The 24,170-nt window shown below is 45.9% G+C and overlaps 1 protein-coding gene across 1 annotated transcript in view; it reads right to left on the bottom strand.

Moving 5' to 3' along the window:
- rnf43 (ring finger protein 43) overlaps positions 1–24,170 on the bottom strand; it is a 78,505-nt gene that overhangs the window by 6,955 nt on the left and 47,380 nt on the right. Inside the window, exon 2 of the mRNA XM_076020132.1 lies at positions 19,680–19,796. Coding sequence (XP_075876247.1) covers positions 19,680–19,796 — 117 coding nt within the window. The remainder of the gene's footprint in view (positions 1–19,679; positions 19,797–24,170) is intronic.

Below are 24,170 nucleotides of genomic sequence, written 5' to 3'. Positions count from 1 at the left end.
AGGGGGCTTGCCACCATCCAAAGCCAACACAAGGTGGCAGCCATGCACCAGGCTTCAGACCCCAAAACACTTCCGGCTCTCCACCTGCCATGGTGGAAAAGAATTCAATTCCGGGAAATGTCAAGTGTTACACTGACTCATGCAGAGGTGAAGTGTCAGTACAGCATGGAGGGAAGAGACAGTAAATATTCGGACTGAGGGAAACCATGGGCTCTTGCAAGATCTCTGTTTGTAGCTTCATGACTAAATCATGATGGTGCACGCTGTTTTGAATGATTTAGGATGGTTTAAAGTAATGTCGTTTTTTTACTTTAAAGACACTAAAGCACGAGTGTCCCAAATAACACGAAAAAGCAACACAAAGGCAAAAGTTAGGGAGGAAAACATAGCATTTTTTTTCTAGCATAATAAACAGCCTGTTGCACAGGGCGAGGTAGCTCAGGTACAGTATAGTTTCACTGATTTTGTTGAGGACAAATAACATTTAAATGAGACTGTTCATTAGTAGAACGATAACAATCAGTTCCTTTCATCATAAAGTAGTGCAGATTCTAAAGTGTCAACACTTGATGGTTTGGCCGGCTGACTGGTGGTTGTGTTTTTCTATCACGATTTTTATCTGACAACTGTACACCTGGAACCCATTTCTGTAACAGTTCTATTTTTTGACAGCATCCCATTAAGAATGCAGAAATACAAACTACTGCATTTTCCCCTGAATATCTCAACAAAAACAAAGGCTTTCCTTAATGACAATAAATTATACTGATGATACTATATAAGGGTGTTGCCATATAAAAGATGCTCAGCTTGCATTCGACACAAGTGGGGGAAAAGTTTTGACAGTGCAGCAGGTTAGAAGAAAAAAAACATTTGAAGGCTGCGGCAGGATCCCCGGTAAATCAACTTAACAACCTAAAACACATTCAGCGAGGACTAAAAAAAAACTTTCCTTGTACAAACCTACTCCTTTTATTTACTTTCAAACATGCCGCTGAAATTGAATTAAAAGGCGTCTGCGCAATGAATGCCTGCATGTGCGGAGTTGTTTCAAAAACACAAAACCAAAGGCCAGCGGCGTAAAGATGGTCAGTCAGAGGTCAGACGCAGAGTTTCCATACTGCCTCTAATTGAGGTTTCCAGCTCCAGTGCAACTGCCCTCCTCCCTGTTTCATCAAAACACTAATTGTAATATGTGCACTGGCCTGAGTCTGGGTGTGGTGAGACAGGAGGGAGGGAGAAAAAAAAAAGCTGAATGAAGCTTGACATGTGGGAATATGCTTTACCTGGGGTTCAAAAGTTCCCTCTGCTGCAGGGAGTCCAGTAATCCTCTAATCATCCCCATACATACGGCTGTGGCCTTATTATATGTCGGCATTAGTAGTAGCGGAACCGCAGTGTGGTCACAGACGTATAGGCCTCGAGTGAGACCCACACCGGGAGGAGGCCCGAGAGATCTCCTCATATGAGGAGAGGCAGATAATGGGAAGTGCAGCGGTGACACTGCGGAGACGCTTGAGGGGAAACAAACGTCGTTACGAGGATATCAACATCTCTCTGCTTATTTGTCATTGTTCCTCAAAACAGACACTTGCCCAAGTCACATATGAGTAAACAATATTTGCAACATTCAAACATAGTTTGAATGTTGTTTTGGGTGTTTTGGGTGGGTGAAGGCAAAGTGTCTCTGCTCCGCGTGCAGCCGAGGGGAACTGATTCAAACATGGCAGCTGAAGAGCGGTAGCAGGTAATGCGGAGCTGTCTTCAGAGGGGAGCTGTCAAAACATAAACACACTGGAGGCCACTCAGAGAAGGCAGACTGCGAGGTCAGACAGGTATGCGTGCAGGTATGAGCCGAGCCTCGGTCGCCTTCTAATGAATTAAAGGAATTCAATGAGGTATTAGCTGCTTTTCCCACAGCTTTTGTAATCTCCATAACCGTAAAGTGAAGCAAGCAATGCAATTAAAGAAAGGAAATGGTAGTTAAAGCATCAGAAAACTTTCGGAACATCCGTCTGGCTTTTCACATTAAATATTAAAAACTAAATAAAAAGTTAAAGAGTTAAAGTAAGAAACACGACATGGCTGCCTTCTGAGATGCGGCAGGAGAGTTTTCAGCTTTCAATCATAACAATGTCAAGCAACAATTTTGTTGCAGTTAAAAATAAGCTATAATCATCATAATATTCATAACCATATGCTTCACCTTTATAATCATCATTATTCTCCTTTTAGGGGCAACTCATGCACATCCTTCTACTTTATTTGGATATTTATGTGAAAACAGTGCTGGTAAAGGTGGAACATTAGACATCTAGTTTGGTCTGAGTGGAGGCCACATTATTTTTTGACTTCTGTGTGAGTTAAACATAAAAAACAAACAAACAAACAAATCTCGTTGCAAAGCACTGCTATCAGTCAGAATTATTTTCCCACATTGTTCAGCTCTGTCCTCGAAGCCAGTGACAAGGAGGAAAAATTGAGATGGGTTGGCTGCAACCAGCACGTTCGTTTGCCAACATTCAACCCTGGCTGTCCCCCCCCCCCCGCAAACAAGCGTGTGGGTCAGGTCATGATTTAAAAAGTGCACTAATCTAATTCAACATGCAACGCCTTTGAACTGTAACACCGGCTGGAGCTGACGGGAGAAAATGACTCACAGAACAAATCAGTGGTTCGCTCCCTCACAGTATTGGGTGACCTCCTCACATCTAGGACTATTTCTCAACAGCTATGTGTTCTGTCTGTGGCCAGCAGAACAACGTGTTCTCAACTGGGTACAACGAAAGAAAAACCTTGCTCCACAGTTGGATTGCTGGAGGAGATAGATGCCGCAGGTTGCCTATAAAACAATGGTGAGCCGAGCTAATGCTAAAGAGGTAAGCACAGATGCTATACTTGCATCCGCACAGCATCTGCTTTTGACGTTGCATTATCACGTAGGAAACGGAACAAAGAACAGCACTGAAGGCTTTTCTTGGGTGGAAAAGCTGTAACCGCAACTGAGCTCAGTTCATGGAGGAATTCACTTTGCCAAATGGCTGCAACGAGTGCCGCCCTTTGCACCAATAGGAAACCCTACGGTATCCAGAGCTGGATCATCTGGCAAAAAAAATCTGCCTGGTGTGGAATCAGACAGAAAAAGACTTGTTCAAATCACTTTCCAAGTCTTTTTTCTACCTTTTCTTCTTCTTCTTCTTCTTTATTTTTATTTTTTTTTACCTGTACTTCTCTTGCTAAATGCTTTCTAGCAGTTATTTCCCATACCAACATTTGAAATTAATTCAAGGGATTTGAGACACGTTCCATGCGGTCTGCCAGGGTAGGTGTGGATGGCATGACTCGAGTTTTGAACGTAAGCTGCCTTCATCTGCAGCAGCGATCCAGAGTGAAAGACACACACACTGACTCTCTTGCCATGGAGAAACATCTGTTACATTAGTTGAACCTCTACGATTACAGAACAACAGTGTGGCTAAGATAGCTTCATGACCTTTTGTGAGCAGATTCTGTGGGTGTCTGTGCATCGAGAGGTAACAGGTATGATTCACTGGCTCAGGCAATTTGCAGAAACAGAGGCAAATCAACTTAAGATCCAATTTTTATTTTACTTCTTCTTTTTGATGACCAGACATTGGAAACAAGAGGAACAGAATTAGATTAGCTCCACTTGTAAACATGTGTGTTCCCCTTGTTTTGGGATTTTCTAAAAATCAGTTTAAGCCTTTAACAAGACAGGGCACAATGGGCCTCGCTGACGAGATCTTTTGAAACTGGTACCAGAAACGATTGTGCTCAATTTGCCACGAACACATATGCCAGTCTTTAAAAAACCCTGATTGAATTACCCTTTTGACGTTTAACGGCAGCATTTAGCTGCGTAACCAATAATCAAGACATTTCAACCTCAACTTAACCCAATTATTTTGTGTGGTAGTCCTCCTAGTGCAAGTCTTCATTACCACAACGCACATCGCCGCACACTCTTCCCCCCACCAGACCTTTTGATGCTGCATTTCATTGGTCTCTGTTAACACTTTAAAAACATGGCGCTGGTCTGTATTTAACTTGGTCAAATTCCTTTTTATTTTCTCAGCGTGACTGCACACATCGCTTGCTGCAGGAGTAAATTACATTGCGGGATAACGTGTGTGGGACTAAAGAGTGAAAGTGGTGAACAAAAAAAATAGGGAAGGACAGAGGGAGGGAGGAGATTGAGGCGAGCTGGCTGTGGTGCTGATGCATTCAAGTGTCTAATGACAGAGTAGAGAGCTGCGGGCCTACAGGTCTGACTGACTCCCTTCTCTGTCATTTCTCCCGACTGGCCTGGCACACTGGAACCATTACAGAGGGCCTGGGATGGGCCGCATGGCTAAATGCGGAGCGGACGGGGCTAGCGACAGTAGGTAATGGGGTTAAGTGGCTATGGAAACAGGTGCAGGTCTCACTGCGGTCAACGTCTGAAACAAATTAACTAAGAATTGGCCAGCAAGAGTTTTGGACACTAATGTTTTAGATCGTGACACGCACAGTGCCTTTAAAAGTTATTTGGAGATTTTGAAGAATAAACAGAGACATCAAGTGGTTACATTTTAGATTGCGGAATCTTTCACTCCCCCTACCTCTCCCGAGCTTGCCAGTGAACTACGGTGGCCTGTGCTGTCAACTCAGATACTTCTTCCACCTTCTTCTTTGAACTTAACCTTGCATTCACCGTAAATACTAGGATTATACTCTTATTAGTGTATTTATGGGCAGTATATTAATCTTTAACCAATATAAAAATCATAAATCAAACCAAATTTACACACTGGACCTTTAAGCAGCACTGCAGGCTAACGTGACGTAATTACAAATGCATATTAATGTCCTAGCAGAGAGATGCACCTGGGTGTTGGTAGTGCAAACCAACGCTGCCACATCATCAGCAAAAGTTAACAAATCCCAACACAGCAGATAACTTGATATTGGCCCAGCTGAATATGTCTCAGAACCTCGCAAGAACACAACAGCTGCATTGTGAACTGTGTAGCGTAGGAGTGGATAACAAATGTCTATCTGAGCCACTCTGGCATGTTATGCAAGGAGTTGAACGAGACAGTGTGGGACTGTGGGAATTTAATGTCAATGTTGCCTACTTGAACTGTTTAGTTTTGGATTCCTACTAGTTGAAGAACTGCAGAAGGTCCTACACAACAGATCAATACTTCAGTGTTTAAAGCGCTGTGATATTCAATTCTCCACCCATCCATTTGATATCACTGCTCCTCCAGCACTCAGGGCCGTGGTGTATCCCAGCTGTCTCAGAGCGAAGGCGGGGTTACACCCTGGACAAGTCGTCAGGTTATCGCAGGGCCACATAGAGACAAACCACCAACTACACTCACATTCACACCTACGGATAATTTAGAGTTTCCCGCTGAACCTAATGTGCAGGTCTAGGGACTGTGGGAGGAAGCCGAAGCAGCTGGAGAGAAGCCAACCTCCACACACAGAAACATGCACAGGAGGAACCAGTTTGGAATCGAGCTACTCAATTCTCAAAGCCATTAAACATATTATTTCTTTATTTAACTACACCTGTTTAAATCAAATGGAAATTGCTTGGTAAGCGACTTGTAAGCCCAGCCGACGTATGCAGCTTTACGCTAAATACTGTTTACCTTTCTAAGTGGCTCCATAGTTAAGCCTAACTGTGTGTCAATAATGTGCGTGCGTGCGTGCGGGGGCGCGTGCGAGAGGACGAGTGCGACGCCTGATTGCGGGGTGTTCGTCACTGGCTGAGCGGCAGTTGACAGCTGAGTTGGTCGGAGGCTGGAGGCAGCAGTGGTGGGTGTGGCCCCGCTGGGTATCCATTACTCACAGGAGCCCTTTGATGTGGGGGCCGCTGGAGGGGCCGTGTAATGTACCGAAAGAGGCTGAGAGGGGTGGGGGCAGGGGTGGGCATGCCGAGGCAGGTGAGCAGATTCTGCAGACTTGGGAGCAGAACTGAGCCTGGGGTGGTGGGGGAGAGATGGTGTGTGTGTGTGTGTGTGTGTGTGTGGGGGGGGGGTTATCTCCTCCCACTGCTTCTACCTCCCATTCATTCTAATACACATGCACATACACACGCACGCACTTTAACTTTTCAGCCCCGTGTGGAGCTAAATGAGCTTCCTGCTAGCTGCCACTGTGTAGACAGTGTAAACTTTTTGAATGGTGGGCCGCAATGGGTTCTACAATTTTACAAAGGGGGCTGGAGCAGGAGCAGATGTATGGAGTGTTCTCACAGGAGAAAAATATATAATGGGATATGTAAAAAACAGGTGCTTTAATGTCAATTGAAAATGAACAAAAGGGCTGCCCCCCCCCCCCCCCCCCCCATATTTAGCTCTTTATTGAATTGACTCTAATAATGCTGGTAAAAATGGATGAAATACAGCTATTTTATGACTTACTTACTATCAATAGAATTTCTTCAAGTTCGAGGGGCCAGATTAGAAAGCTTAACAGGTTGCATACGGCCCCCTGGGCCATAGTTTGCCCATGCCTGGTCTACACGGTCACCACAACGACAGCAATTTGCAATGCAAGAAGGCAAAGTGACAGAAGAGGAGCTCTGTCATCTGATATGATGCCAGTGGCTAAACACATCCTGTATGTGGGATCACAGTAGTGGACAGTGAGCGGCCACAGCCAACCCCTCCCTCTCCAGGCGGCAGATAAGACTGATTCGGCTGTTAGCGACAGACATGATGGACAAGAGGAGTCTCAGGCTGAGAGAGCGATTCAATTAAAAGAAAGAGAGACAGCGGACCTGAACTGAAACAATTATTTTGCTGCTGGAAATTTGATAGAGTTGCGATAATGTGCATTTGTTTTTGATGCCGTTGATATTTGTTGAAGCCTTGCGCTTCGCTAACTGTCCTCCAGGGTATCAGCAGCGCACCGCATGAGATGCAGAATGCTGTAGCTGCAACAGGGCAAAATGTTAAAAGTGTGACAGACATGTCTGAAAATGGCAAACGACTTGTCCTTTATTAAACAATCAGCTGAAACAACATACACAAAAAGTAAAAAATAAAAGGGTGAATAAAAAACATGTAGCCTGCATCCGTGTGTTACAATAAGCGTCTGTGTGAGACACAACAGAGGAACCAATGTTTCCAAACAGTTTCATAATTTGTTGTTGTTTTTTTTTTAAATTAATCGTTTCAGCTCCACTTACAAGATACGCACATCGAAACCGACAAGTATGTAGTCATCATGAGTGGGGGCTGATTTTCAAAATAAAGGCGTGACGCAAACACAAGCGTTGTGTCATTGAACACGAAGTGCTTTCAATGCCTGGAGAAGATAAAGGTCCTGATATAGTGGTAGAAAAAGATGCTGACTCATCCCTCGGTATAGCACACGTTACTGCTTTAGAACGCCGATGGTGTTTTGCTAGAAGAACAGGGCACCCAGCATGCATTTTTTAACCTGCTGTTCTCACGTGAACACAGTTTTATTCTGCCGTGATGCACGGCACGTTCCCAATGACCACCGGTGCACGACTCCACGACTCAGCGATAACTGTAATTACTGAAAGCTGAGCAAGTGAGCCTGTGAAAAATTCCTCAAATTAATGACAGAGGTAACTACTGTGATATACTTTAATTAGAAGCACTTAGATGTAATAAGTATAATTGAGTGAACCACTGAGATTCACCAAGTGCAGATAAGAGCAGAACTTTTCTCGCAGGATGTTTCTGGAGTTCTCTGATCTCGCGGGGAACAACAACAACAGCATACCAAACTACCCAACAAACTGGCTAATGCAGCGGCTTCAGAATTTGAGGGGAAACAAAAACAAAAACAAAAACCCTTTAAACAAGCTTGCTGCTAGGAACAGCAGAAGTCATGGGGAGCTTATACATTGTTTGCGCCGCACAAAGCAGAGAAAATGTGTGGTATCGACGGGGAACGAGGTCTTTTCAGACAGTTTCACATCACAATGTTGGTCAAATACTACAGACTCGGTGGAACTAAAGGACTAAGAGAGAGTTTCCCGGACAATTCCTTAAACCAAGGCTCAGTGGAGGATGTGCGGTAAAACAAAGAGTCGGGGAAGCCAATTAGAGGGGCCTTTTCCTGGCCTTTTAAGAGGCAGATAATGTTCTTGTTGTCATAAAGCATCCTGCCATTTAATCAGGCCTGTAAGTGAGAGCCCCACAACCCTCCCAGAGAATAAAGCGGCCTCCCTCCTCTCCTTCCCTCCCATCATTCCTGTCCTGAGCCCTCCGTCTCAGTCAACAACTCTTGTAAGCCTCATGGAATTCTTTCTTGGAACATGCCGAGCAAACAGACGCACCGCGAGAGCAGAACTCTCCCTGTGTGATCCAGGTAACCCTGTACATTGATATTCAACACAAAGGCTTTCGCGCTGAATGGTTTTATAGGTGGCTTTTCCCAACTATGCATATTTAGTATTTCAGTTCACACAGTTGACAGTGTCTTTATGCAAATAAGACACCTACGCACATCTGCTTGACGTCTGTATTAGCCGGATAAAAAGCTAATAACGCTATAGTTTAATAGCAGATGTTAGAGAGAATCCAGGGTTTTATATTTGAAAATGAGGAGTCAAATACATGGGATATGAAAAAATAAACATACCATGTATTCAAAATCCAATGTTTGATGCAAAAAGACCGTTAAGGGTGTAAATGCCATGAAACTACTGACATCTAAAGTACAGCACTTAATGTGGAAAAACTCACTGGGGTTTTCAGTACTTTGTATTGTCGCTTGTCCTATGAGCAATGGAATAAACTCATTTTCATCATATTATATAGACTGTTTCATTTTCCATCCCAGACTCTATAAACATTTTACTGTGAGTGCTGCCACTTGTCAGAGCCCTTTGTGACATCACTGAGGGCATATAGTGTATTTCAGTTTCACTTCCTGAAAAGTAGAGCTAGCAAAAGATTATAGAATATGGGACATGTTAAAGTAAATAAATAATAACTATTCTTAGATATTATCTATAGATATATATTTCACCAGCTCATCACAGAGGGATCAGATCAACTACACTTTAATTCATTGCCACGCCACACAGACTCCAGTACTATCCACATTTTGTACTGGGCCCTCATCCCACCCAGAACCTGTGACTAAGTCGTGTTGTAACCCGGTAAATACTTAGAAGCACACTGTTTGCCGTGTGAATCTGTTTTGTCAACCTCCCGCTAAAAGCCAGAGGGTAGGTGGGGGTGGGGGTGTGGTGGAGGTGGGCGGAGTTCGGGGGGGGGGGGCGACTTGGCACTCACCTATCTGAGTCAGAGTTAAACAGGTTCGCGCTGCCTTGGTCTGTGGCGAGACTCACACGACCTGTTTGCTCTCAACTCTTGGAAATGCTCGGCCTTCGTTCACAAGTCAAGCCTAAACCTCGAAACCTGTCTCTGCCTTCCTCCTTCATTTTCAGCAAAAGTGTGCCCTTGCCCAGCCTCGAAAAAAAAAAAAAAAAAATGAGGGGAAAACCTCCGAGGCAGAGATGAAGAAAGGCCAGCGGGAGACAGAGAGAGGGGGAGACAGCGGAGGGAGTGCAGGGACACTGGGGGAACGTCTCTTTCTTATGGGAATGCTTCGCTTAATCTCATAAAGGCAGCGTGAAAAACCTCCATCTGTTTGCCGAGCGAGTTCAAAAGAGACTCCACATGCCCCCGCTTGCTGCTATATAAAAACAAAATTCTAATGCAGATCTTAAAGAGGGCCGGCGGATCAGTTTGCACAATGAGAGCCAATGGGAGGATGGGAGGGTGGAAAGAGAATTAGGTAGGTAAACAGGCAGAGGGGATGGGGGGGGGGAGGTGGGGGAGGGAAGGGGGGGTGAGTAGCAGAGAGTGACTGGCGAATACAGAAGAAGAGGGGAGGGGAGAGAGAGAGAGAGCGAGAGAGAGGGAGAGAGAGAGGCGAGGGAGTCAAATCAAAGCGCCTCATTTTTTTTGGACTGTCAGCAGTGGTGTCCCTGAGCCGGCAGACCCGACCAGAGTGGGTCACCCTCTGGCGGGGGGCCACTCCCTGGGATCAACCCGTTCACCCCTCCCTCCACCTATTTGACTTCCCCACCGCCCGCCACCCTGCTCTCCTGTCCCCTTCCCTTCCCTTCGCTTCTCCCTCTTCGTGTTTCACCGTCAGCCTCCCCCGGTTGCTTTTGTCATTAATAGAGGAATGTCCTGGCTGAGAGCGGCATCTGGCGTTTTATTGTGGCTCCCGAGCCGCGGATTTGCAGGGCGACCGGCTTATATCCGGGGAGGTCTGTGAGGTCACAAAACTGAGGGGAGAGGGAGAAAAAAAAAAGTGGTCTCTCCCAATTAAACCTACAGAAGACCCAAATAATAACAGCAAGGTCATTGAGGCTACAGCGTCTAGCCAGGTTTTCCTACATACTGGTGCCTTTGCACACCTCCAGGCCTCCTCTCCCAATAAGCTGGGGCAAGACCGGGCCCGATCCCATCCTGCAGAGCTATTTTGACAAGCCAGCCCTCGGAAAAAAAAACAAAAAACAAAAAAACTGCAGGGTTCAAACTGCAGCGAGATCAAAGCGCTAATACTGCAGTAATAATAAGTTACTGCGCTCATTCATCAGGGAGAGGCGGCGGTATAGTTCACTTGTAACTGCAGGGCCATTAAGCTCTCATCATATGATCCCATTTGCCGTCCCTGCGAGGAAAAACATCTCCAGCTCTGCAGGCGCAACGCGGACGAGGAATGACCCCCCCCCCCCCCCCCCAGACTGCTGTTATGCAAAAAATCTGACCTGATAACAAAGTGCGCAGCGCAGCAAGCTATGCGCCACATTCCAAATCTGTCCCATTCCTACGCGAGTCCCCGCCTCTCTCTCTCGCCTCGGGCTGCACACACATCTCATCACCCCCCCAGCAGCCTCCTCGCCGTTTCCCCCCCGTTAGCATGAAGCGCTTTATTAACGTGCGTCTGGCTGGTGGCGAGTGGTTTTACCTGGGCTCCGTCAGTCGCCAGCAGAGGTTGGAGACAACAAAGTACTAATACTTTGCTCGAGTACTTAGGTAGATTTTTTTTTTCCCAGGTATGTGTGCTTTACTTGAGTATTTATTTGTCTGACAACTTTTCACTCTTACCCCCTTAATTTGTAAACAAATATCTTCCTGCTTCTTACATTTGAAAAACATGCCCATTTCTTTTGTTTTTGAAAATGTTTAGAAGATTCAAATTTTGTTCAAAGAAATTCTCTGGTAACTAAGTAATTCAATTAATTATTGTAGCTGTTGCTCAAAGTGGAGCTATTTTTGCAGTTGCTGTGGTTCAATATAAAACAAGACCATATCTTGGAGGGAGATTACTTTAGAGAACCTCAGCTTTGGGGTCACCGTTTAGTACGTTTTCAGCACAGAGAAAAATAAAAATGTTGAAATTAACATTGGTTATTGCTATTAAAAGTGTAAAGATCCAATAATGGCTCACAGATGATAACTATTTCTCATTCCAGTTTGGTTGACCTACAATTGAAAAAAGTAGAAATAGAAAAAAAGTACTGAGACTACCAAAGCTGTTCAAATAATGCTAATGCATACAACGTTTTCATTTTTGCAAAATTACCAATATATATATGTTCTTTTTTTTAATGACCAAAAAAACCATTTTTACTTTTTACTTAAGTACATTTCCTTACTTAAGTACATAATGTGAATACTTTTGACACCTCTGGCGACCAGCGGCGTGACACAGTGTTCTATTTCTGAGGCGGCATTCTCCTCCCTCCAGTCCGGCCCGGCGACAATCCCGCCGCGCTCCCTTTGAAGGGACGAGTGAAAAAGACGGGCCGCCCTTTTCTTTGCCGAATACTTGGCAGAGCCGCGCAAGAGGTGCGCTGCTGCCCTCGGGGAGCGAATTAAGCAGCCAAGCGTGAACAGACACTCGCGCAACGTTTAAAGCATGTTAATATACGTGCGTTTGTGCAATAACGAGCGGCTCGTGAAAGGAGATATTGCTTTTTTTTCTTTTTACTGCTGAAGCAGAGGAGGAAAAATAAAACCGATCACTGCAAGGTTGTTATTGCCGTTTAACAATCAAAGCGGAGATAATTTCATGTTGACTGTGTGAAGTCGCTCCCTAGGAGGGTGTGGTGGCGAACTGTGAAAAAAAAAAAATATATATTTCCAGATGTTTCAGCTTCAGTATTTACCTGTGGCCCCAATGACAACACATCACCGAATTTCAGTTGGGCAATTATCTTAAATAGCTGCTCATCACGACACAAAAAAAGAGAGCGTGCAAACAAATATCAACACACACAAAAAAAGAGAGCGTGCAAACAAATATCAACACACACAAAAAAGAGAGCGTGCAAACAAATATCAACACGCACACACACACACACACACACACACACACACACACACACACACACACACACACACACACACACACACACTACATGTACTGACATTTGGGACTGGTATTGTTGTGACATGTACTGTCTCCAATTGTCTTTGGTTGAATGCAACTATGCAGCCGCCTTTTTAAATTTCATAAATGACTTAAAGTATGGGGATTTAATAGCGGCTTCCATGTCGAAGAAACACTTTTGATGCGATTAATCAATCAATGAATTCATCCTTGGTGGTGGTGATGTGGCTTAAATGTCCCGTATCGTGCAACATGTTCTTCGCCAATGTTTCTAACCACTATATGCTTCTGGCCTGTCAATAAACTTCGTCATGCTCTACTTTCTGAAGTGCAAACTGAGCCTTTCCTCTCAAAATCCTCCCAAATTCAGTGAATAAAAAAAGATTCAAAAACTCTGGCGTCTCAATATTCCTCCCCGTTACGGCAATGACTGAATATCAATGGTAGCAAGGATTAAAAACATTTGTAAATTGAACTTTGTTGAATTTTCAGATCGCTAGATGCATCTCTGGAGTTTATTGAGATGTGGACTGCTTGATTTAATAAGTCTTGTGGTGATTCAGATTTGGGCCGAGCGCGGAACGTGTGTCTGCGAGGTGAGAAAGGGGAGCAGCAAGCTACAAATCCCCCACCCCCTTGCACAGAGCAGGGGGAGCAGCATCGGAAAACAGCGCCTCACAAAGCAAACGACAAGCCTTTATGTGCGGTGCACGCCGGGAGGGTCGCGGCATCAGCTCAGTCGGTGTTTTGCTTAGCAACGGCGGCCTGGCGCTGGGCTACAAAACAAGTCCTGTCAGCGGTCGGCAGCCGCAGCCAAATCTGAGGTCTGCTTTGCCGAAAATATCCCAAAGGATGCCAGAGAAGAAAACCCTCCCACACCTTTAGGCCAGAGAATTTTCCACCTATTTAAGGTGACAGGATAAGTGGTAGAGAGAGAGTGGCGGCACCCTTCAGAGATCAGTCGCACCTCTTCTGCTTGGAGCGATGACAGCGGCGGGCTGATCTGAATGACTGAAGAATGCTGCAGGTCAAGGTGACACATGCTGGGCCGCGGGCCTGCCAGGCCTGCGTCTATTCCAGTCGCGCCGTGCTGTGGCCCTGCAGATTCACGTTGGACACCTGCATGTTGACTCATGCGTTTAAAAGGCAACCCAACGGTGTCTGCAGCGGTAAACCTTGGCAGAGTGGCAGTGAGATTAACACACAACAGGGGTTGTGTTGGGACAAAATCTTTCTTGGAGGAAGACAACAGACACTGGAAAAACATGTCAACAATAGCAGGCGCTAAAGGAGGCTAGCACGGGTGCTACAGCAGCCGTGGTCTGATTAGAACTGGATTTACTAAGACAGAGTGTGAAGCATTAAACACATTTGTACATCGCAAATCTATGACAAAACTACCATTTACAAATGCGATTGGTCCACCTCATCACTAACTAAACTACAGGAGGCTAATTAACTTTAGCCTCCTCTTGGCAAACACGTCCTGTGGTCTCTTTATCAGGTGGATGCAAGAAAAAAAAAATGCACCGGCTTTAGGAACACATTGTATGTAAGTGGCCAGTTTGAACCGAAACCAACCAATAATGAAACCCCCCCCCCTCCCCTCAAGTCATTCAGTGCAACTGTTTGTTTTCCAACGATCCTTTCCCGCCGTTTCACTTCTGAAACTTCACCACCGTTTCGCAAAACCACGCGGCTGCGAAAAGCAGAGTGCACAAGTTATTTTTGAGGTTCTGGAGAAAAGAAAAATGCAATTTCAAGCTGAGAAGGGAAACCTTCAAAAAGCCAATGATGAAAGGATTGTTCCTACTGTACACTTAGTAACCCGGTCGCATTGCATGGCGCCTGTACTGGAGTTACACTGAGGGCTGAGGTAACGCGACGGGCGGCTCGACCGCCTCGTCCACGTGCTGTGCCATGTGCCACGGCTGCGAACTGTCACCAAGTGGGGATGTTGGCAGAAAACAGCTTGCACTTCAGTAATTAGGCACTCAGGATGTAGCTTGTATATAACCATTCAGCTTTTCTGAAGAAGAGGAAAGGGTGCGTGAACCCTTGGAGCAAGGCTGCGGCAACTCAAGGTTAATTTCGGTGGCTGGAACGCCGATGACGTTCCTGTCGCTCAGGGCTCTTCCTCACCCAAAATATTCCCTGGCTGAGTCCCACGGGAATGTGCTCTGCTGCTGTGTGACGACAACAGAGGACTTATCGCCCTGTTTCCTTGTCCTTGGACTTCTAACACGAGATACTTTAGAGACGCCCAGGACCTTATCTCACTGTTACGGTTTTGTTTTTTGTTTTTTTAACAGTTATAGATCTCTGCATTGAATTGGAGTTATTCACAATGAATTGTACCAGCAGGTGTTCAGGCTGGAAAAAGCAGCATGTCGGGAAGAAAGCATGCAGTAAAACTTCGATCATGATTGGGAAAAATAATGTGAAAGTTTTGTGATGTATCATCATTATTCTTTGGAGCAGCTACTTCATCCTCCATCAGTTTTTGCAAGAATAATACCTGATGTAAACTGGTCATTTGAATGTCAATCAAGCATATTGATGTTTGATGAACAACTGAAAGAAACCGGCTTGCTGGCAGTACAAGAAGTTTATCAACAGACATGCATCATGTCTGTTCAAAAATACTGAAAAAAAAGTCTAAATTATTTATAAATTCTTAGTCAAAGGTTTGGACACACGCTATGAATTCAATGTCTTTTCTTTCATTCTCATGACTATTGACATTGCAGTTTCTCATTGAAGGCATTCAAAACTACGTATGAACACACATGGAATTATGCAGGAAAAAATAACACGTTTTATATCTAAATTCTTCAAAATAGTATATTTGAAGAATAAAAGCATATTTAGAGTTATTTAACATGTTTTTCTTTACATATATCTTGCTCATAAATTTGATGTCTTTAGTATCTATCTGCAGTGTAGAAAGTTGTAAAGATAAAAAAAAAAATTGCATGAGAAGGTGTGTCCAAACTATTGACTGATAGTGTATGTATGTGTGTGTTTCTAATTTTTTATTCTTTACAATACATATAGACGTACAATAAAAGTTGCAAACTCAAAACCACAACTGTCATGTTCTGTTTCAGCCCTTCTCTGAAGTTATAAATCTGTTGTTGTAGTGGGACAGAAGACGGGCTGCAGGAAACTGCAGCAGATGTTAACGACATGCACCGACGGGCGGTTATGATTCGGCTTGTGTAGGAAGGTGCCGGCTGACAATGGCGTCCTTTGTTCCTCAATATTAAATCCCTGCGAGTGCGGTTTTCCTTTTTAATATCTGCATCATCGCAAAAGAAAAAAAAAAAGAAAGGAGCGTGTGCCCCGAAGAAAATACCTCCGCAGTCACAACAGCAGCGTCTCCCCCCCCCGAGGACAGACCAATTAAAGCGAGCACTCCTCTCAGAGATAAGAGGAGTCCAATGACAAATGACATCATGTGAATGCGAGGAGCCATAATAAAGTGCACTGCAGAGCGTCATCAGGCTGCCGGACGCAAACTTATCTTCATGTTGATTTGGCGACGGGCTAACTTTAGCAGCAGAGGAAATGGGAGGAAAAGGCCGTTGTCGGGGTCAACCGGGCAGGGCACGGCGGAGGAATGCCTGCAGTGTCGCAGCAGTGCCACTGAAGGCAAATTAAAAAAGCGGCCTCGGCGTGGTTTAATAGGCAGGAGCACGTTCAAATATCCACATCCTCTGAAAGAAACAGCTGAACTTTAAAGTGACATTTAGCGGACATAAATCACTGTTTAGACAGACGAGAAAGAAATAAGTCCCAGGGAGTCAAGAAGTGATATTTTAAAAGTCCCCACAAACTTTTTATTGGTGGTTACCAGATAGACGCTGCACGTTTATTCTGCAGGCTTTTGAAATGTGACGCATAATCTGAGGTCCTGCGGCGGGATGAGAGCGGCCTGATCTCATTTCTTGTTTGCAAGTCCGACTAACCCAAGAAGATGAAGAATGGGCAAAAAAAAAAAATCCTATTCCTTTCAATAGAACTATACAACTACCTGGCAGAGATGAGCTAATAAAGAATTTTCTTGGGAGGGGAATCAAAGAGAATCCAGAAGTCTGCACACGCTGGTGCATTCAGCCAAAATGTCTATTGTGTACCTGCTGCTTTTTGCATTTGGTCCTGAAAAGCTAAGATATTCCCACTTTTTCCAGATGTTCCCCTTGTGCTCCACCTCCTGCCTGACTCGACTCTGATGAACTGGGGATGTTGGACGCAGAGACTGCAGGAAAATCAGCCAAAAGGCAGTTGGTAGTCAGCAGCCCCAGTCTTTGCTTGAAGAAATGTATGCACAGCATGCACACTTTGATTAGCCACTGACTGTCACTGTGACGTCTCTCCATGACCTCAAAATTGGGTTTAAGTCACATTTGAGGTTCATGACTTCAGTTTATAGATTTTAAAAGCTTAGCAACAGCTCAACTGAAGAGATGAAGCATTCATCAAGGATTCATTTGGAAAACTTTTTTTTTTTTTAAAGGTTCAAGAAGACTTTCAGACTTTTTCTTTACTAAATATGACTTTGATTTTCTCGAAAAAACAAACAAAATAAAGAGACAGACCCCAATATTAATAGTTTGAAAACAGCTTTGGGAACACACACATCCAGTTCACACACTCACAGGCTCAAGCGCGTGAAAAACCCCTAGTTAAGGGAAACAGGATTACAGCACAATTCATGTGAGCGGAGCAGAATCAATAAGCAGGGCTTTTCTGTGCGAGTCAACAAGTTGTGACACGGGCCAAAGACGGTCTTCTCACACAACTGGAGATTCCTACTGCAAGCGGAGCTGCGGCTCCAGTGGAGCCGCCTCCTTTCTCTCGCCGCTTTTTGCTGACACACATTACGGCTCTCATTCAGCACGTCGTAAGCCCGCTGGCCCTCCTGGCATCGCTGCAATGCCTCCCCCACCAAGGCACCTTCTGAGGAGGCCCTTACAGCGACTGCGGAGGCGATGTCTCGCGCCGCCACAGAGGGCAGCACGAGGAGGCTGCTCCTGTTGAGGAATGATGCAAAAAACCCCTCCGGATTGGGCTTGATAAACATTTGTCTAAGAGTGAGGGGGTAGGAAGTGCTCAGGAGGTGGACTCTTCTTCTCATGACTGCACAATCTGGACACATTGCTCGTAACATTTTCCATTCGTCTGTGTCTAACTCACTAAATTCTGTGATTGACAAAAACGGCTAAATTATTAAAACAATTAGAGTAGAACTTATCAATCCAAGCAAACAAACACATCTTTAGTTTTCGGTGATTTTTGATGGAGGCAGGTTTCCAGCAGTTGTAGTGCGACGCAGTGAGCCAGCAGAGGGCGACTATCAGAGGCCTCGTGCACCACCTCCAGTTACCTGGAGAAGGTACTCTTTGTCATTTCTCTCCCTGCACTTTCAAACTAAAAGCGCCTGGGTTCAGCAGAGGCATCCAGTGGGGCACAAGCAGACGCACGGGTGTCCAGGTGAACTCTGCAAACGCAGTGAGACAGAGAGGGAGAGAGACAGAGAAAGAGAGAATGAGAGCGAGAGAGAGAGAGTGAGTGAGAGAGAGAGAGAGAGAAAGAGAGAGAGAGAGAGAGAGAGGGAGAGAGAGAGAGAAATGGTTCCTTCCTCCTCATTTCGCAAGGGATGAGAGCTTTAAAAAAAAAAGGAGGAGGAAGAAGAAAAAAAAGAGCAAACCAAAACAATGACACGGTATTCGTCGAGGCCTCCAGCTTCACGTTTGTTTGGCTTTGCGTCTATTCTGAGTGTGTGCGGTGCAACACGAGCCCTCTGCGGCCGGCCCGAGTATCTATAGATCAGCGGGACGGCCTGCACTCAAGTCTCAACTGTAAACAAGTCACATCCAAAAGGCCACGGCTGACCCCACCGCCTCATTCTCCCACTTCAAAGGAAGAGCAAAAAAACACTCGAGCCCCCAATAAATCTGCCGCTGGTTGGAATCCCTGGGCGGAAGTGGCGGCGACGCAGGTGGCTGCAGGGCGGCTGCACGTCTCTGCAGACCCACCAGCAAAACAAGCAGAGAGAACACACTCAACTCCTCCCCTCACCCTCGCCTCTCATTTCCAAGGCAATGTGCAGGGTGGTGGTGGTGGTGTGTGTGTGTGTGTGTGTGTGTGTGTGTGTAGGGGGGGTGTTGGGCCCTCGGAAGCAACAGCCCCTTTGTTCAAGGGCACTTTTTGCACGAGGGAGACACAGCGTGTTTTTGTTTGCGGGACAACATAGCAAGCTGCCATTAAGGCTTTAATAAAAACTCTTTTCTGGTCAGCCTGTAGTGACACCCCTCTTCCGTTACCCCGCCCCCCCCGACACACATACACACACACACACCACCGCTTCAGGCCTGTTTAGTTTGGTTCCCAGTAAGGGAGCGACAGGATGAAGAAGAAAAGGAGCAAAGTGTGGGAATGTCTCTGCATCAGGCAGCTCCGAGACATGGCTTGAAATGAGGGGAGTATGAGGGGGGCGGGGGGGCAAGAAAACACGGGCTAAAAAAAGGGCAGCGGCCCGACTTGTACTCCTGCCTGCTAATTTGTCACCACTTGGGGAAAAAAAGAGAAGAGAACGGATGGGGAGGGAGGGGAGGAGAAAATAGCAACCGATTGAAACGCTGCGGTTTTCAAAAGTGAGGAGACGGCGGCGGGCCGGGGTTGCCTGTTTGCTTAAACACAAGGGAGATGTGGGTCAACTCCGACGCACGTACGGCGGCACATTCAGGCCGTTTTTGTTTTGTTTTTTCTTTTTGTGGGAGGAATGTGCGGAGCCGCTGTGTTCACATTTAAAGGGGAGGAAGAAAACGGAGAACCCCGAGTGTCTGGCTGAGGGGGCCGGCTGGGATCGGACCAGTGACAGCTGGGGCCTTGAAAGCCTCACATCCAAAGCCAGGGCTCACTGCCACTTGCTGAGCTAAGTCCACCCTCCTCCTCCTCCTCCTCCCCCTCCTCCTGCTGTCCAAGCCTTCACTCTGAAAGATCAACGTCCCGGACAAAACACCAAGCCTCCGCCAAATATTTACGGTCTTCAAAGTCCAAGTTAGAGGGCGGAGGATGAGCCAGAGGGACGCAAGCCGGCGAGATGGTTTCTATCTGTCTGCCTGCTGCCATATCAGAGTAGAGAGGGGCTCACAGAGGAGGGTGGGGGTGTTACAGAGGATCCAGCTCGGGGGGGGCGGGGGGGGGGGCGTGAAGCATATCAAATTGTGTGTGTGTGTGTGAAACTGGTGAAACTGTACCTTCTCCAGCAGTGTACCCGGGCAGTGGCGTGCCCGGTGCTCCAGCTTGACAATGGTGATGAAGTCGTTGTCTTGTCGTTCATCCTCACTGGTGTTGCACAGGGACAGAGGGTGGTACTGTAACAGAGAGAGGACACAGGCAGAGTGAGGCCGAGTGAGGCAGAGTGAGGATTTCTTGTCTTTCCACCTCAACGTACCACTGTGTCACTCTACTGTTTGATACAGGCTGCCTACAGAGAGAATAGAGAGCATTTCAAACCCAAGCAACAGGCAGGTGAACTGGTAATACTGATGATAAGTGCAGAGGTGAATACTGGGTGGACGATGTGGCAAGCATCGCTGTCAGCAGCATCGCTGTCAATAACTCCTCAGTCAGAAACAGCAATTGGCTATTCTAGTCCATAATGTGTGTATATATACATATATATGAGTGAGAGATATGTATACATACACATACATATATACAGGTACTACCCAGAAAATTAGAATATCCTGAAAAGGTTGTTGTATTTCTGCAATTCAACTTAAAAGGTGAATTTGACATATTATATAAACAAATAATATGCAAATCAATATATTTCAAGTTTTTATTTCTTTGGATTTTGCTGATCAGGTCTTGCAGCTTAAAAAAAACCCTTAAAAAAAAGAATTTTCTGAGTTTGTGGGTTTGTGGTTTTAATAAGCTGAAAATCTTAATCAGCAAAGTTACAACAAGGAACTGCTCATGTCAATTTGCATGTAATGGCTCAATAAAATTTGTTTTACTTGATATTCTAATTTTTTGGGTAGTACCTGTAACTATATACATACACACACACATACACACATACACACGACCATTGCTGGAGTGGGACAGCAATGGTAATAATTTAATTTAAAAAATGCATTTCACAGTGAAATCACACTTTTCAAAACTATTTCAGGCTGTTGTGTTTCAACAAAACTTCAACACTTCACTTTTATAGGCTCACATTCTATTCCAAAAATATTTGAAAAAAACATTTTTAAAGTGATTTTTGTGCTGCTGTCTTGCAAATGCGAAATTCACTTTGGCTTTTGCAATGAAGGACGAGGAGCTGCAGCCCCCTGCTGCTTGTTAAGGACAGGAAAGTGATTTGGTGTCCAAGTCAACGTCCTCCTGAAACCCTGACAATGCCACTGGATCTGCCGTTGGTTGCTTTTGAGAATTTCACAATTAAAAAAAAACACAGGCTACATCACAAACTGCTTTGCGTTCATCCAAAATGAGTTTGGTGGTTTGCTTTATGAGGAGAGGTGGTGCTGGGACCCCCACCGCCCCACCCAGCACAGATGACAGGTGGACTCAGATAAGTACATTCAAGCACACATCATGTAATGTACACTATGTGATTATATGGACATCGGTTGGAAATGTTGGCGACAAGGCTCTCACAGACACAGATGCCGCAGCTGCTTTTCACACTAAAAGCCCTCCGAAAAAAAAAAAAAAAAGCCTTTTTACGTGTCAAACTGAATGAAGCCTTTCCTTCCGAGCTGGTCGAAAACCGAGAGGGAAAAAACTTTGCCTCCCTACAGAATCAATTACATGGGTCGCCCCGCACGCTCCCACTCAGAGCCTTGAGGGATGAAAAAAAGCGAGGGGAGAAAAAAAACAACAACAAAAAAACAACAAAAAACAAAAACTTCAGATACTCTTTGGAAGGAACATTTGATTCCCTCTGAAAGGGAGGAAGTTCGGAGTTGCTGAAAGGCTGCATTTAAGAGCTCAAGGGATCGCGCTGGTGTTTGTGAGTTACACAGACATGCCGTCACGGGTACGAGGGGGGCTGAACCTCGGAGAGATCAGCCAACAGCAGGAGAAAACCCACACTGCAGCCCAGATACTGTACAGGCGGGCCCGTCCCCGCCTGATGGGCCTCTTCATGAAGCTGTTGGACGGGGTCAGCCCCTGCCCCCCCCAAATCTCACCCAGCGGAAATCTCTAAATTGAAAAGACCCAAGGGTGACATCAACAGCTGGCACCCCGGTGCAGGGGAATTGACGTAATGGGCTGCAAAGGGCTGGTGCCCGTCTGTCAGAGAAGGAGACCGAGAGGGAGGGAGGGAGGGAGAAGAGCCGTCCAGTGAGGCAGCGTATGATGAGAAGTGCAAATAATTACAATTAATGTCTAAATCATTGGGGGGGAAAAAACAAACATCTGGAATTGAACAATCTGTCCATGTCATCTGGGACCGTTTGAACTCCACTGTGTTTCTGGTGCGCATCTACAAGTGAACACAGGCCAGATTTAAAAACAACAGTTTTTGATGTGCATTGTGGAGTGATGTAATAGAAAGGAGTGATGCAAATATATATAAAAGAGGAGTTTGTTTTTTTTTTAAAAGTAAAATTAAATGTAAAAATCTGGAGATGGAAGACGAAGGAAGCGTCTGATGAGGCCTTTGCAGTTGATCATAATGCACTGCTGCATGACAGGTAGCACAGTCAACAACACGTATATGTGGATGGATGGAAAGAAAAAAAACCTCACAAAGCAATCATTTTTGTGCTGTTTACTCTAATATGAAGAATTTAGCAAGTTGCACAGTCACTTCTTAGTTTTTTCAGTTTGCACCTCTGGCTTTCCGGCACCTGATGTCGCTTCCTGCTATCCAGCCACAAAACTAGCACCACTGTGCCGCTCAAATCCCACTCCAGTTGTCTCTTCTTTTTCTCCTTCTTCTCATTTTACTGGCAAAACTCTCAAAGGATCCACTCGGACCCCGGCGGTGGAGAGCAATGGCTGCGAGTCGGACGGGAGCTCAGCGCAGCGTGACCCCCTGTCCTGCCGCCTGCTGGCAGCGCTGCCGGCCGCCTGCGCTGCTCCGCATTTACTAGGCCCCAAAATTACAGAGCCGGCGTCGAACGTGGCCCTTAAAGATGAAAGAACAAAAACAGAATGTCCTTTAAAGAGCCGGTCCCGCCGGTGGCGCAACCTCTTTCGCTCGGGATTGGACGGAAATATTTAATTAAGTGCAGGGGAAAGATTCTGACTGCGACACGGAATTCAAACACTTTTTGGTGATGGTGGGAGTTAATCAGCCTTAATCAGCTCCTGTTGCAACGCTACGCCCACTTTGATACATGGTGATTGGCTGTCGTCGCTAATAAAGCAGGTAATAATTCCAAAGCTGGGGCTGACATGCACAGAGGGGGAGAGGGGGGTGGCAGAAGCGTCTGCTTTCACTTTTCCTCCCTGCGGCCCCGAGGGCAACCACCTCGGCGGTCGCAGCGGCTATGTTTTGCATCCTTTGCAAAACTAAGCATTAACTTTTATTTTGGATGTGCCCTCCTCGCCACTGACAATCAGAGGGCTGCGAACAATCTCCGTGTGCCACCGAGGGTGCCATCTGACCGCGGGGGGAAAACTGGGCGCAGCTGGGGCCGCAGGGCGGCGACCAGGACAGGCTCAAACGTCTTCATTGGTTCGTGGGTCTATTTCTTTTTTTTTTTTTTCTTTGGGCAGCCCTGAGAAGAAGAAAAAAAAATGGGGTGGGAGTGGGTGGTGGAGGGGGGCCTGGGAAACCAAACGACTGAGTCTCCATTTCACAGGGACGACAAACCACAGGGCACGCAAAGCAGCTCCCCATAGACTGTTAACAATGCTCGCTCCTCCGTTCCTCCTCCTCCTCCTCCTCCCCCTCCTCCTCCTCATCTGTCTGGATCCGTTGCAGAACCGACGGGGACGTGTCCCTCGGTTCCTTTGTAGCCACGATTAAAGGCATTCCTTTTCAGACGAGCCCCGAAAATATTCCAGGGGAAAGAATCTAAAAGCCTGAAACGCAAATACGTGGATGGGGAGGGGGGGTCTGGTGTAGGGAGGGGGATAAATAGTAGTTGCAGTGAGAAGTCAATAATATTTTTTTTTCCACTCGCTCGGGCCTGCAGATCTTCTTTTTTCATCTGCCAATAATCAGCAAGAGAGCTTTCTAGTTCATGTGCTGCCAGCAGGGAACCAAGCCCAGGCACTTATGTCAGTGTGTGTTAGGAGGGAGAAGCAAAGAGAGCTTACGCCCCTAATGGAGCTTTACAACTGCAGGGCTGTGAACTATTCTTCTCCGCTCAACCCAGGAATACATTACAAGCCCCAATCCAAAAGATTACACAGTTCGGGGTAGGACAAAAAAAAGTAAATTAGAAACCGCTAATAAATAAAACTATCCATGAGGTTAAAAGTGGAAGAAGAGGATGCTGATGTGTCCCCTTTACATTACAAACCCCAGTAAGCCCCTCCGGAAGGAAAAACACCACTTTTTATTTATTTTTGAATAGAATAAATTCTGCACCATTCTTCCCTGACATAAGACACGACACGCTCGGCAAAGTCTGAGGTCCCACTTTTGAGCTCCACTTCAAAATGTGCCACATTGTTGGCACATTTTCCTGAGCGGCAGGGTGAAGTGTGTGGAGGGGGGTCCGAACAGTGGGGAGGTCGCTCCAGTTCTTGAACTGTTAAACTCAGAAGCCAGC

The sequence above is a fragment of the Nelusetta ayraudi genome, unplaced genomic scaffold (genome assembly GCF_046127955.1).
Source record: "Nelusetta ayraudi isolate G7.1 ecotype Tasmania unplaced genomic scaffold, CSIRO-AGI_Nayr_v1 ptg000011l, whole genome shotgun sequence".
Lineage (NCBI taxonomy): Eukaryota > Metazoa > Chordata > Actinopteri > Tetraodontiformes > Monacanthidae > Nelusetta > Nelusetta ayraudi.
Note: the sequence above shows the minus strand (reverse complement) of the source record. Positions and strands in the feature narration are given on the sequence as shown.